Source organism: Python bivittatus, unplaced genomic scaffold (genome assembly GCF_059951505.1).
Source record: "Python bivittatus isolate LINGU-HERP-01145 unplaced genomic scaffold, Pbiv_v1 ctg000200_np1212, whole genome shotgun sequence".
Classification (NCBI taxonomy): domain Eukaryota; kingdom Metazoa; phylum Chordata; class Lepidosauria; order Squamata; family Pythonidae; genus Python; species Python bivittatus.
In genome coordinates, this window is record NW_028277040.1 from 19055665 (window position 1) to 19069273 (window position 13609).

At 36.8% G+C, this 13609-nt stretch overlaps 1 protein-coding gene across 10 annotated transcripts in view; it reads right to left on the reverse strand.

The window, feature by feature from the left end:
• OSBPL6 (oxysterol binding protein like 6) overlaps positions 1-13609 on the reverse strand; it is a 103340-nt gene that overhangs the window by 14264 nt on the left and 75467 nt on the right. For all 10 annotated transcript variants that reach the window (XM_025169811.2, XM_025169813.2, XM_007433180.4 and 7 more), the window contains 7 exons: positions 13289-13426; positions 10857-10944; positions 5214-5467; positions 3445-3582; positions 3093-3156; positions 2723-2801; positions 933-1077 (listed from right to left, as the gene is read on the reverse strand). In XM_025169811.2, coding sequence (XP_025025579.1) covers positions 933-1077; positions 2723-2801; positions 3093-3156; positions 3445-3582; positions 5214-5467; positions 10857-10944; positions 13289-13426 — 906 coding nt within the window. The remainder of the gene's footprint in view (positions 1-932; positions 1078-2722; positions 2802-3092; positions 3157-3444; positions 3583-5213; positions 5468-10856; positions 10945-13288; positions 13427-13609) is intronic.

The following is a 13609-nucleotide window of genomic DNA, read 5'->3' on the forward strand; positions in this document are numbered from 1 at the left end:
ACTGTCAAGGCCCAGAAACTCCAGCAGGGTTGGGACCTAGTTAAAAGAAATCTTAATTGATTAATTGCACCATTGACAGTAAATTAACAGATCACATCTACATCAACCTGCACAGGAATAAAACTATTAAAGGAAATACCAGGTATTTTAGATAATGCATATGCATCTCACAGCATCTTATGATGAAGACAGGGAATCTTTACTCTTTTAAATATTGCTAATACTGGCTTCCATAGATCCATGTGGAAAGTCAGAAGTTCCCACCCATCCTAGAAAGATCATTTTGAGTGACAGATAGAAAAAAGGGGAAGATTCATCTAAGATTGGGCTTGTCCCCTGTTTTTATAACTATTCTGCTTAAATACAGGTTATTTATTTATGGGAAAGGATTGAAGATCAAAAGTTAACAGAAAAAGATTTCCAGTTAAACTTCTTGCAATTCTTTCACTGACATTTAGAACTGGTTCATACAACTAGGAGCCACTTCCAGGTTCATGGTATTATTACCCAGAATCGTTGGGAGTCAGGCAGCATATAGATTTAATAAATTGTTGTTGTTGTTGTTGTTGTTAAGAGACCTTAAATAAAACGATGCAGAACAGTACAGTTTTACACACTGAAAGTTCTATTATAGGTCATTGTAAACCACAGAGCTATACAGGGTATTTATAGATTTGCATCAGTGCACATGCATAAAGGCACTGATTGTATTAATCATGGCATCCAATAAGAATATATAGGAATATCGCCACTACAGTTTACATGATTTCCGGCAGCTAATGGAAATGACCATTCATTATTCTCCCCACTGAAACATAAGTCCGTAAAAGCTAGTGTACTACTCAGTGTATTTCCAGACACCCCTGTGAATAGGCCATTGGCAGTATGCATAGCCCCTTCATTGTTCACGCTGATGATCACAGAAAAACTACCTTGACAAATGTGAGCTTACAAATACAGACACTGCTTTTTGTATTTCTGATTGTTATTTCTCCATAATGCTCTATCCATCTCCTTCCACTCAGGATGTTGTGTATGCAAGTAGTGACTTTGTTCCAAACATAGCAATCACCATACCTAGAAAGAAGGAGTAATATGCTTCAGAATTACCTTTTCTAAATCATTCCCTGTTCACGTGCAAATAAATTTTATTACCTTTCCAATACTGAAAACAACTCATAAAAAAGGAAAAAGTGCACCTCCCCACTCACTTACTTAAACATTTATATTCTATCTTTTCTCCACCTTTATGTCCCTCCACAATTTTTTACAATCAATTTTTACATCACCATAAAAAGCATGATAAAACCACATTAGTTGAACATGGGTCTATATCCAACAGCAATCATATCGACACTGCTTCCTAAAGCTCAAAAAAATCTGGATGAATAATAAGACTTAAACACAGCAAAGAGCATGCCTGACAAATGTGTTTGGAAAGTCATCTCAGTCTGGGATGCAAATCATAAGAACACATCCCCTCTGGCAGATTCCAAAAGCTTGTCCTTCAGATGTTTGGGTCTCTATATACTGAAGGGTGAGTACTTCTGCTGAAGTCTTCTTGCTCCACAGAAAGCTCCACTTTCTCTGTGCAACATTACATCATTTAAACTGATAATCCAATTTAGACCGTCAAACATTTTTCTGAAATCATGCTTTGCAGGGTAATACTTCTGATGTTTTACAATGGTGGCACTAACACCCACATAACAGAATTTAAAAAAACTTGTTTACTCCTCCAAAGGCTATGCTTATGTTCACAAGAGAGTTAACCACAAAAACTGGTTAACATGAATATACCCACTTGCAATTATCACTCCAATTATTGTGTCTTTGATCATTCTGTTGCTCACAGGCAAGACAAGAGATACTTCTGGAAGAAGCTAATGTAAGCCACTGAGACAGATTAGACTGAGACAAAAACAGCTAGTGTTGTAAAGTGGTTAAAGTACTTTAACCACATAGCCATAATATGTCATCAGAGAGCTTCAGATTCTAGCCCGCTCTAAGCTGCAGAAGCTCACTGAATGACTTGAGGCCACTTTCTCTCAGCCCAACCTATCTCCCAAGGTTGTAGAAAAAAAGGAGGTGGGGTCTCTTTTGAGTTCCTGAACAAAAGGCAAGATACAAATCTAATGAATAAATTAAAAAAAATAAAATTTCAGTTGTCTAAAATTACACATAGGTTGCATGTTTGCTGAGAAATGTATTGTTCTGTTTGCACATTGCATTAGTTCTGTGTGAAGCAAGCCGATTTAGAACATGCTGGCATCAGCTGATCATCTGCAACAATGCTTCAGGATAAGCATACTAAAGAATAGTAAGGCTGAAAAAGTACACTAGGTTTCCTCCACTTTCCCATGCTGAGTTTGTACAAGGGCATACTTCATTTTCAATTACTAAAATATATTTACCTTTTTAAGGAAAATAGCACAGGGAAATCTGAGTGTTTTCATTCTCTTTGAAAAATGTTCTCTTGAGTTATGCCAAGCAACCATTCATAAAGATCGAAAGAAGTGACCATGAATTGCTCAAACAGAACTCATCTCAATAGTTATAGTTAGGACACTGAGTTCTGGCTCTTCAGGGATCCCAGCTTTCTTATTGCTACCTAAAAACTGATCCTATTCTGCTCTGCACTTTTTCTGATTTCATATCTGTCAGGTTAAACAATAACTTGTTGTTTAATAATGAAAAAGGGATGCAGAATAAAGATACTTACTTAGGAAGTGTCACATTCAGAGTTCCAATTGGCAATATTTCCATTGATTTCCCCCAGAATTTGTTTTTCCATCTAATATCTGAACAATAGAACAATTTTTTATAAAGATGCAAAATGCTATACGTATTTATCTTACATATCATGTGAACTAATACGTCTTGTTCTAAACAGAGCAATATGCTATTCCAGAGGCAGAAAACTCTTGATTTCTAATTTCTCTGTGTCAAATATGTAATTAGAAAAAAAAACTGGCCTTTGCGATTATTGTAACTGTTTAACTAAAATTCAAAAACAGAAATGTATAAAAGTTCATTTTCTTTTTTTTTTCCAATTGAAATTTGATTCTTCTACTTGTAACTAAAATATATACCTTGCCAAAACACAAAATTCTTTGATTCACAGTGACAGGCAGAAATGGGTGGGTGGTGACTAACCTGGAAAAAAAAATTAATACAAGTAATTGTACAAAAAATACAAAAGGTTTTCATGTTCATCATCGCTCTGACAATATACGAATGAAAAGTTCTACGCAACTATGTGAAGAATATGAATGCAAAGCTGAATTCTACAATGTTGAATTTTACCTAATGCTTCAAAAACAAATATAGTTCTAAAACAAATCTGAGGGTCATATCAACATTTCATAAAGCAAGATGAAATGTTTTAAATAACTCTCCATCCACCCAGAAACTAAAGACATACAGTATTAGAACAGATCTTACCTGCTCCGAGAAAAATCGAAATCCTTTGTCTTCCCTGATACACTCATAAGTCTCACCAAGCACAGGGTTAAAAGGCTTGCTTCCTGCTCTGTAGTAAGTGGAAGCATATCCTGAAGTTGCAAAGGCAGCAATAAGGACCTAATTGGAACAACAAAACAGTATTTAAGAAAACAGTTCTGAAGGATACTAGCCTGAGACATGTAGCAACTGCATACACAAACATGTTCTTTTCTAGGGGATAAATGCACCTTTGTCCTGTCATTTTCAGCAACAGTTTTATATTTTTATGTTCTTAAATGGTTTGTTAAGTTCTCATTTGCTTCCAAAGTGGAAGTGAACAGGGAGATCTAAATCCAAACAGAAAGAAATCCAGGGCTAATGCCCTATAGTTAGACTCAAATGCTTTCAAATGCAGGAAAGAAAAATGTAAGCATTTTATATATCTTGAAGACTTAAAGGGGAGATAGGATGGACACTGAGCCCAGGCTGTTTGTTTATGTATAATGTAATATATAATGCAATAATAACAGTTACAAAGATAAGTTCTGTGAAAAAAAAAGGGGGAATGCTACGACGATCTATGGGATTCTGCACCTGAGGAAAATACAGTGGCCACATTTATTTGTTATGGGGAATCACAGCTTCTTATGAGCTGCACAAGATGACACAAACCAGAAGGGAGGGAGGGCTTTGGAAGTTTTTGCTTCAGTCTATATGCAAGCAATGCTTTCTGTTTCTTCCAAACAGGATCATTGTATAAAATACCATACTTGCTTCGAAAACAACCCAATTGTCCAAATCTAAATCATGTTTATGTTCCAAAGTTCTCTTCTCAGCTGCATGGGAATCAGAAGCTCCAAAAAGATGTCCCAAACTGGATACTTAATAGATTGTTTGGGTCTAAGGGTCTGATCTAACTGTACAGATACGAGAAGGGACGACAGATCATTTTATGGAGAAAAATGTGGTTGTTGACTGTAGTAAACCATTCATTCATACATATTGTGTCATGGAAGGAATATAGTGAGGTAACTATATTCCTTGTATTTCCAGATCAGAAACATAAACTTTCCTAAGTGAATGTCTCCCATGTTGATATTTAACCACTTTAAAAAAAAAAAGAAGGCTGCTAGGAAAAAATCTACAATTACTTTTCTAAAGGCAGTATTATAATAGGAAAAAAATAGTGGATGTATCCTGCATCATTAAAAAAAAAGAATAAGAGTATTTCTTACCCTTTGAAGATATATCATAGTTAAAGGACTTTTGAGACTCAACTAACAATAATTTGGATATATTTCCCAGACAAAGAAAACAGAACACCATTCATGTATATAAATAAATATAATGGAGACTGTACACCAGGAGTTTTTCCTATGCAAACCATAATTTTATTTTTATTTACTTATTTATATATCATATTTATATAGCCGCCCATCTCACAGAACACAACTCTGGGCAATGTAACGAAAGATATTTGGGCAAGACTTTGCAATATAAAAATTCCCCAAACCCTCTTTCTGTCAGAACATATCTGTATATGTCTCACACAGAAAAGAGTCATAGAGAGATGGAGAGACCATCTTGGAATTCTTAAATATATTACAAAGAATATATTTTTATAGGCAAACAAATGATCATTCTGTGCAAACTTGAGGCCCTTCTTGTGTCAGCATCACTCCTTTTAGAGAATGCATAGTATCAGAGGTCTAAGAGAGAATGAACACATTATGGAACAACATTACATGTTCCATAATCAGGCCCATTACCATACGTTCATAGGGGTCATCAGTTTCAGCAGCCTTGTCCAAAAGTTCACTGTATTCCAGTTCCTCGCAAAGGCGTTGCAAAGTATTCAAAGGCTCATTAAGCTCTACAGGCATTGATACTTTGGAAAGGTCTTTCCCAATATTATTTCTCAAAATGTTCCACAGATTAATATTACTAGTATCAGGGCAGGGTGCTGGAAGACATGTCCTTCGTCCATTTCTGAAAGCACCTCCTGTTAGTTCACCATTCATTACTAAAAGAGAAACAGAACAGAGTGAACATGAAACCTATATATTGTGTTGATATACACATCCATACATATAGTAGATACATGTTTATGTGTGTGTGCATGTGTCTGTGTGTGTGTATGGCACAATATTATATAAAACTACAGGTGGCCCTTGCTTAGCAACTGCCTGATTCAGTGACATTTTGAAGTTATGATGGTGCTAAAAAACACTTAGCAACCAGTCCTCACATTTACAACCTTCACAGAGTCTCTCTGCTCTTATTTTCATTTGCTTATTTACCCCATACTAAGATGTCCTCAAAGAGAAAGAGAAAGAGAAAGAGAAAGAGAAAGAGAAAGAACCCCAGTTCAGCTGAAGGAAGTAACAAGCAGCAAAGGAAACCTGAAGTAAAATCGTAAGCGCAGTTGCAGTCACGTGATTTTCACTTAGCAACCACTTCGCTTAATGACCAAGTTGTGGGTCCTAATTGTGGTCACTAAACAAGGACTTCCTGTACTATGTTTGAATTTGATCTATCTTCCATTAGTCTACAACAAGGCTTGTGACCAAATGATCCTCCTTATTTGGGGTCATAATTTGTTTGCTTTTTTAAGTCAACTCACCAAAAGTACCACTAAAGTCATACTGTCTCCTGACATCATGGATTCAGAAATGCACTGTGGAGTTAGTATTAATTTTCTGAACTTGGTACTACTACCCAGGCCATATGTCCTCCCTTGTATCTGAGACTACCACTACACCAGTGCCAGAAAAAAAACTTAAAAAAAAAACGTTTTAAATCATTCTAAAGGAAAGCTGGTTAAGAATTATTCCAAATGAAGCTTTTATTGTGCACAGAATTTTACATGGCATCCAGGTGTCATTATTTTCTGTATAAAATCACACAATGCCTTACATAGCTTTACCTAGATTTTCCTTTCCCTTGTCATGTGTACATACAAACTGTTACAGAGACAATAAGCTGCACAAGAGGTTGCTTACCTTGAAATATCTGAACAGCAAAATAAATGGCAGGGTGTATATAAGTACTTAATCTTTCATTGCTTGCCTTTTTACCACTTCAGATTTTTCTCAATAGCTTCCTCGACTGATGAAATTACAGAATTATATCTGGCACTCTTTTCCACTTTTGCTTTTTTACTCCCAATACTTTATTTTCAAAACAGATTTTCCTTCTCTTTTTATTTTATTTTTTTTAAAAGAAGGCAATCTCTTTTTTAAAAGGATTTTTTTAATGCTACTATACTTTTGCATATAACAATTCAATTAGCTACTTGCTGGTAGAGGTAGAAATATGAAGGCTTGGGAAGAAGAATGAAAAAAATAGGAGGGAAGATGGTTTATTTTTTTCCCCAGGCCCTTTTTCTGTAAAATAATTGGAAAAATCAAAACATTTTGGCAATAGTTCTTTAAAAAAATCTAAGGAACTATTTTTGAATAATAAATGCAATAAGACAAGTTGTTCACATACTGGTATCATTTATTTCCCCAAAATGTTTTTTTGGTAATTAGAAGACATTTTTTTCAAGTAGCGGAATACTACACTTCTTATACACAGAGCACAAGCAATGCAGTACAACTTTCAAGTGCAAATACAAAATGCATTTCAGCCACTAGGGAGCACTGTCATTTTCATCAGAAGGAAGGAGGATTTGGCACCTGCTTTGCTTGTGAGCTTGTCTATTGCTGAGTCTTTACCTAGAGGTCAGTGGATCTGCTCTTGACTAGGTCTCGAAGGATAGAACTCTGTTTTATTATCATGTTAATGGTTTCTTCCGTCTTCAACTTTATTTTTTTCAATTTGTCAAACTGACAAAATTAAGAAATCCTGGACTGCCAGGGAAGAAATGGTGAACTGAAGATGGCTTTACGAAAAATAGAGCTGACGACCACGGCAGAAGAAGAATGAAGAGCTAGCAAGTAGACCAGCTCTTCTTAATTCTTCTACAGTCAAGGAGAGGACTTGAGATTGTTCACAAGTGCTCCAGGCAGTAGCCCCTCAACAAGGAGACCACAAGACAGTGGTCTCTGGCAGGATTAGAGTTCTGGGAGATGATGAATAGCCATCTTGCTCAAACCACAGTTGGTGCTTTTAAGGACACTGGGTTTGCATACTTCCTTCTCTAATCACTTCCAGAAATTGCTTGTTAACTGCTTTTTAGCTCTTAGGAACCTTTGGATCAACTAGTTTTACAGCACCAGGTGAGTTTCCTTCAATCCTTAGCGAACAAAGTTTTAAATACAAGTTTAAGGACTTAAATTTTGGGCGGGGGGTGGGTGGGATAAACAGCAAAAGGGTGATTAAAACTTTGATTTTAGAAAGTTACAAATAGATTAAGGGTTCAGATAAATTTGAAATAAGATTTTGGAATTAATTATAAAGAACCCTTCCAATGGGAAAATGCTTTTGTTTGAACTCTTAAAAAAAAAATAATAAGAATTTAAAAATTGAACACTAGAGGGAACTAGAAGATTACTAACTAAAGATTACAATTAAAGGAGAAGAACACTCAAACTGGATTTACTAATACAGAATGAAGCAAAATATTTTAACATTGGACATATTGAAGGATATTTTTGAACAATGGACCCAGAAGTTAATTTTAAGAGTGTCTGCCTCTATAGATAGACTGTGTTTAAAAGATGCTATGGAAGAGGAACAAGTATTACCTGACATGATTGAGACTGATTTGAAAGTGGACTTAAAAATGAAAGGCTACAAAAATGACATGGAAAAAGATGTTACGCTGGACATACAAAAGAAACCAGCTGATGTCTTAATAATTAACAGGGATGTACAAATAACAAACCAAGAGAGTGACCTGGATAATTTTCCTATATTGGGATTTACAAAAGGGGCTTGTTAAAGCTTTGAAGAATTTTGTGAGAAGGGACAAAGAAAAAATTAAAAGAAATCAAGTTCTAGAACATTATTTGAGTGAACTAATAATCAAGACTGTTAAAAGTAAAAAAAAAGAATATAAAGTTGGTTTATTTGATCAAGGTTAAAATAGTTATGTTGTTCATAATCCTTAATGGACTTTTGCTGACATCAGGACTGAAATGACGAGGTTTTATGGATTTATTGATAAGAGATGGGATAAGGGAAGAAGAGATCATTTGTTGTATTGTAAGAGGAGGTGATAAGTTACTAAAATTGTTTATATGATGAAGAGAGAAGTCACTTCTTTATATATTTATTTTCTTTTTATTTACTATATTCTTATTTTTTCTTTTTTTTCTTTTTCTTTCTATTTTTCTTTTCTGCACCTTCTATTTTTCTTTTATTTTTTTTAGTTTGTATTAGTTTTTATTGTTGTAAATTGTAATCTTTAATAAAATTACAGGTAGTCCTCGACTTACGACCACAAGTGGGACCAGAATTTCTATTGCTAAGTGATGCAGTCATAAAGCATGATGTTACGTGACCACATCGCTTAGCGATGGTAATCCCAACACTCCCCGCTGCCGTCATTAACTGAATTCCACCAGTCATTAGCTGAGGACCCACTCCAATCCAAGCCTTCAGGGCTTGGTCCCTCCCAGCCCTGGGCCTTGGTTCTCCTAAGGTAAGGAACTGTCTCCCCTTCAACTCCCCCCCTGCCTATTTCACCCCATCTCTGTCCTTTTGGCGACCCTGCACCCTGCCTTGTGCGATGGCAAGCAGCCCCAGAACCACACAGCTCTGAGGCTGCAAGAAGCCCCTGAGCTGCAGCACAATGCAAAGCCCTTCATGGCGTGAGGCCCAGCCCCGGCCCATCTTGGCAGTGTGGCACAAAGGGACTTCTTGGTGTGCCATGACTCTAGGGCTGCAAAAAACCCCTGAGCCACAGCACAGCGCAAAGCCCTTCACAGCGCAAAGCCCAGACCCAGCCCAGTCCAACAGCACAGTGCAGCACAAAGCTACAGCCATCCCGAGAAGCTGCAGCCGCCCCAGCCCAGTCCCTTCACGAGGCAGCTGCTGGCCACGAGGCCATCTTTCCCAGGTCTCATGAGGAAACCACTATGCACAACCTGGGAAAGAAAGCCTCATGCAGTCAGCAGCTGCCTCGCGAAGGGTCAGGCCAGGCATGCTTGGTCAGCAATGGGAGCAAGAAGATGGTGAAGGTCAGCTAGGGCGGCAGGGCCGCAGAGTGCAGGAAGCCAAAAGGGCATGGGAGGAGATGGGGGGTAGGGGGAGTTGAAGAGCCCCTGCAGTCATAAGTGCAGGCGGGCTACCAAGCACCCAAATTTTGTTCACATGATTGCGGGGGCGCTGCAATGGCCATAACTTTGGGAATTGGTCATAAGCCCCTTCATGCAGTGCCACTGTAACTTCAAACGGTTCTGAACAAAAGATCATAAGTCAAGGACTACCTGTACTACAAAAAAGACAAAATTAAGAGATCCTAGGTTCCTAGAGTTCCACAGCTTATAGTTTCATTTGTAACAAAAATTAAAAACATTTTTATGTACATTCAATTAGCAAATGTAATTGTTTAACTAAATTACATGTTTAAATTTAATAAACATATCAAACATATGAGTATGAGTAAACCAAATTATACATATTGCAATATATGTTTCTTAATTGAACAGATGAGTAAACAAAGTATAAAAATGAATACATTTTTCCAAAATTTCCATTTTTTTCTGAAAAGATAATGGGAAAATGTGTGGTTTTGTGATTTCAAATGTCCAGAAAACTCTTTTTTAGAGTTTAAAACAACTGTTTCAAGCATGAAACAGCTGCTTCACATTTCAAAAGAGCTATTTCAATATTTTTTACAAATGTTTCAAGACTGACTGCAACAGCAGTTTTAAATTCAAAAAAAGTGTTGCACTCAAAACAGCTGTTTCAAACTTGAAATAGCATTTTACTTCAAAATGGTTTAAATTCAAAACTTTTGCATTCGACTACTTGCTAGAGAGAAAAGAGGGAGGGAGGGAGGATTATCGAGTTAGAAATTTAGAAAGAAGGTACATAATGAGGTTCAAGACAGGAATAATGGGGTGCAGAGAGAACAATGAGATAGGAAAAATTAGAGATGAGCATACTGGAAGATATGTCAATGGGAAAACAGAAATAGAGTAACAGAGAGAGCAAGGATGGGAATTACACAAAAAAAGCATATATTACATCCTGAAGTGGCTGAAGGAAAGAGGATTAACATGAAGAGAGGTTGAAAGTGCCTTGTGATGACAAAGAGCTTGGCAGAGGATAAAGGCAGAAAAACAGAAAACATATGTTAAAAGGAACTCATAGAATTAAAACCGAAAGAAAAGTAATTTAATGCAATTAATAATGTAAATTAGAAACAATTTGAAAGTAGCTCTCAGACTGAAGTATTCCTATTTATACCTGTATACATCATTTATATTTTATTTTCTAAAAGTCAAGAAACCGCATACTTTGCCGAGAAATATTGTCTCCCACACTAGTGTTGTCCTCAGATATATTGTCGCTCACATCACTAATGTAAGATTCATCATCAGAAGCCTAATGAAGAAAATGAATAACAATACTTATTATTACTACTATTATACCAAAGAAACATAAATGCTATTGTCATAAATTCAAATCCCTTATAAACTTTGTTTTTTTTCCTCAGCTGTATCCCGTTTGCCTGCAAAAATTCTGCCCATTCAATAAAACATTGATAGGCCCAGCATATTTGTGGTGAACCCCCCTCCTAGCAGAACAACAATGCAGCTTTGAGAAGCCCTGGCCATTATTATTAACCATTTTAGCTGGTACATAAATTATTAACTTCTCTCTGCTACCTCCACACTGAAACTATACAAGTGGTGTCAACTGTTAAAGATAATTGTCTTATTAAATACAGATGACTCAAGCAAGTACTTCTTACCATCTGATATGAGTGGGAATGTGAAATACAGGTAGTCCCCAGGTTAAGAATGCCGGGTTTACAGACGACCCATAGTTAAAAACGGAGTCTACTATAGCAAAATTTGAGTTAAACACACAATGATTTGAGTTAATAAATACCCAATGGTTTGAGTCAATTACACAATACTACTTACACAGTATTATACAATAAAACTGTTCCGGCTTACATACAAATTCGACTTAAGGACAGACCTTGGGAACGGAACTCGTTCTTAAACTAGGGACTACCTATATCATAAGAACTTGAGTGTGAAAATAAAATTTATTAGTCAGAGCTTCCCAAAATATTATTACTTAATAAAAAGACAAAATGGGTCTGCCAAGGATTGGCAGAAAAATTAACATTTGTATTCTGTTTTTGCTTTAAGGAATTCTGGAATGTAAACATAAACTATCCCTCTCCTGCCATTCACAACAGCTTTATAATGTAATTTGTCAAACAAATTCACATGGTGTATTATATGAACTCAACCAATCATCATTTAACAAACTATGATAAGACAACCCACGTGTTGAATATGTCCATGAATTTTATACCACAGTAAAGTTTTGAATACAAGGTAAGAGGAAAATATCTGTATTGGATAATGCTTGACCTGGGCTGACAGGTATGACTGCTGCTACTATGCCTAGAGACCACTGTGTAGGTCAGTGTTGTCCAAACTTGGCCACTTTAAGATGAGTGGACTTCAACTCCCAGAATTCCCCAGCCAGCCATGGGTTAGGGTTCGGGTTCTGGGAGTTGAAGTCCACTCATCTTAAAGTGGCCAAGTTTGGACAACACTGGTGTAGGTGTTCTTCTATCTCCCCAAGAGAGGTGGCTCAATGGACATGGACAGTTCTTCAACCAGTGACTTCCAAAATGTTTGCTTAGGTCAGTGTTTCTCAACCTTGGGAAGTTTAAGCTGTGTGGACTTCAACTCCCAGAATTCCTCAGCCAGCAAGGCTGGCTGGGGAATTCTGGGAGTTGAAGTCCATACAGCTTAAACTTCCCAAGGTTGAGAAACACTGGTTTAGGTGATCCCTTTGGCAGGAGAACCCAAATGGGAATGACAGAGAAGCAAACACCACCATTATGTTCCTTCACTATTAAACCAAAAATCCTGAAAAAAATGTTTGTTTATTCAGCCATTATCTGCCATTAGCTCCAGAACTACAAAGGTAATGAAAAACAGAATACAAACTGTTTTAAAACATCATAATACCTTTATTGAGAAGAATATTCCAGGGATTTCAATGGGAAATAGTTTCAAGTAAGCATTCCAAGCTGGACCTAAATCCTCCGTATCTCTCTTTCACTATATTCTACTATGCCCTTTTTAGCAAGATCTACATATTACTTAGCCACCTAACGGTCCTTTACAGGGGAAAAATAGAGCAGAGATAATGAACTACTGATTTCAGAAATGTTCTAAGGACAGAGTAAGAAACAAACACTTCCTTTACTCTGGACTAATCCTGCTAAAATCGAAAGGGCCCCACCTGGAGTGTAGCAGTATTACTTAGCATTTAGTTCAGGACTACTACATGGGGGCTGCTAAAAGCAAAAGCAACAGAGAGATTCCAAAAATTCTAACATTTTGGTGCCATCTTATAACTGTCCTCAGTTTTGCAGGTCAGATATGGTAGCCCTTATTTTGTCTAGCATTTCAGAGTGTTCAAATAAATGTATATTATCTCAGTAACGTTTGCAATAAACTTAACTGATAGGTCAGCATGATTGTTCTCATACATGGAACACTGGCTGAGACATGCATGTTTAAGAAGAACATCAACAAAGCACAGTTCATAAATGTGAACCAAGGACAGGCTACACCATGCCCCAGTTTTCCTAATTAAAATGAAACATCCAGCACTTCAATCTCATGTTACACAAACATAAAGGTATCATAATTATAAATTACAACACCAAGTAAAGACTGTTCTTCCTAACCTCATTTTCTGATGAGCTTGCAGACAGAAGCACTTCTTGCGCATCAAAAAATTCAGAGACAGATTCAGACATGGAGAGCCTGCTCTCATTAGAAACTTGTTGGGAAAGTGGGAGACTGACATGGATCTGTTCACCTGTCTGTAAAAGAAGAACATATACATGAATTCTGCATGCTATATAGTGAGCCTAAGAGCTCATACAAGCTAGGAAAAAATAAAGATCACACCAAGCCACGATGGATTAGAGGTGCACTGCTTCTTTTCTACATGCCCCTTTTTCTTTCCTGCATACTGACAGAGAAAATAAGCAGAGACGGCCATG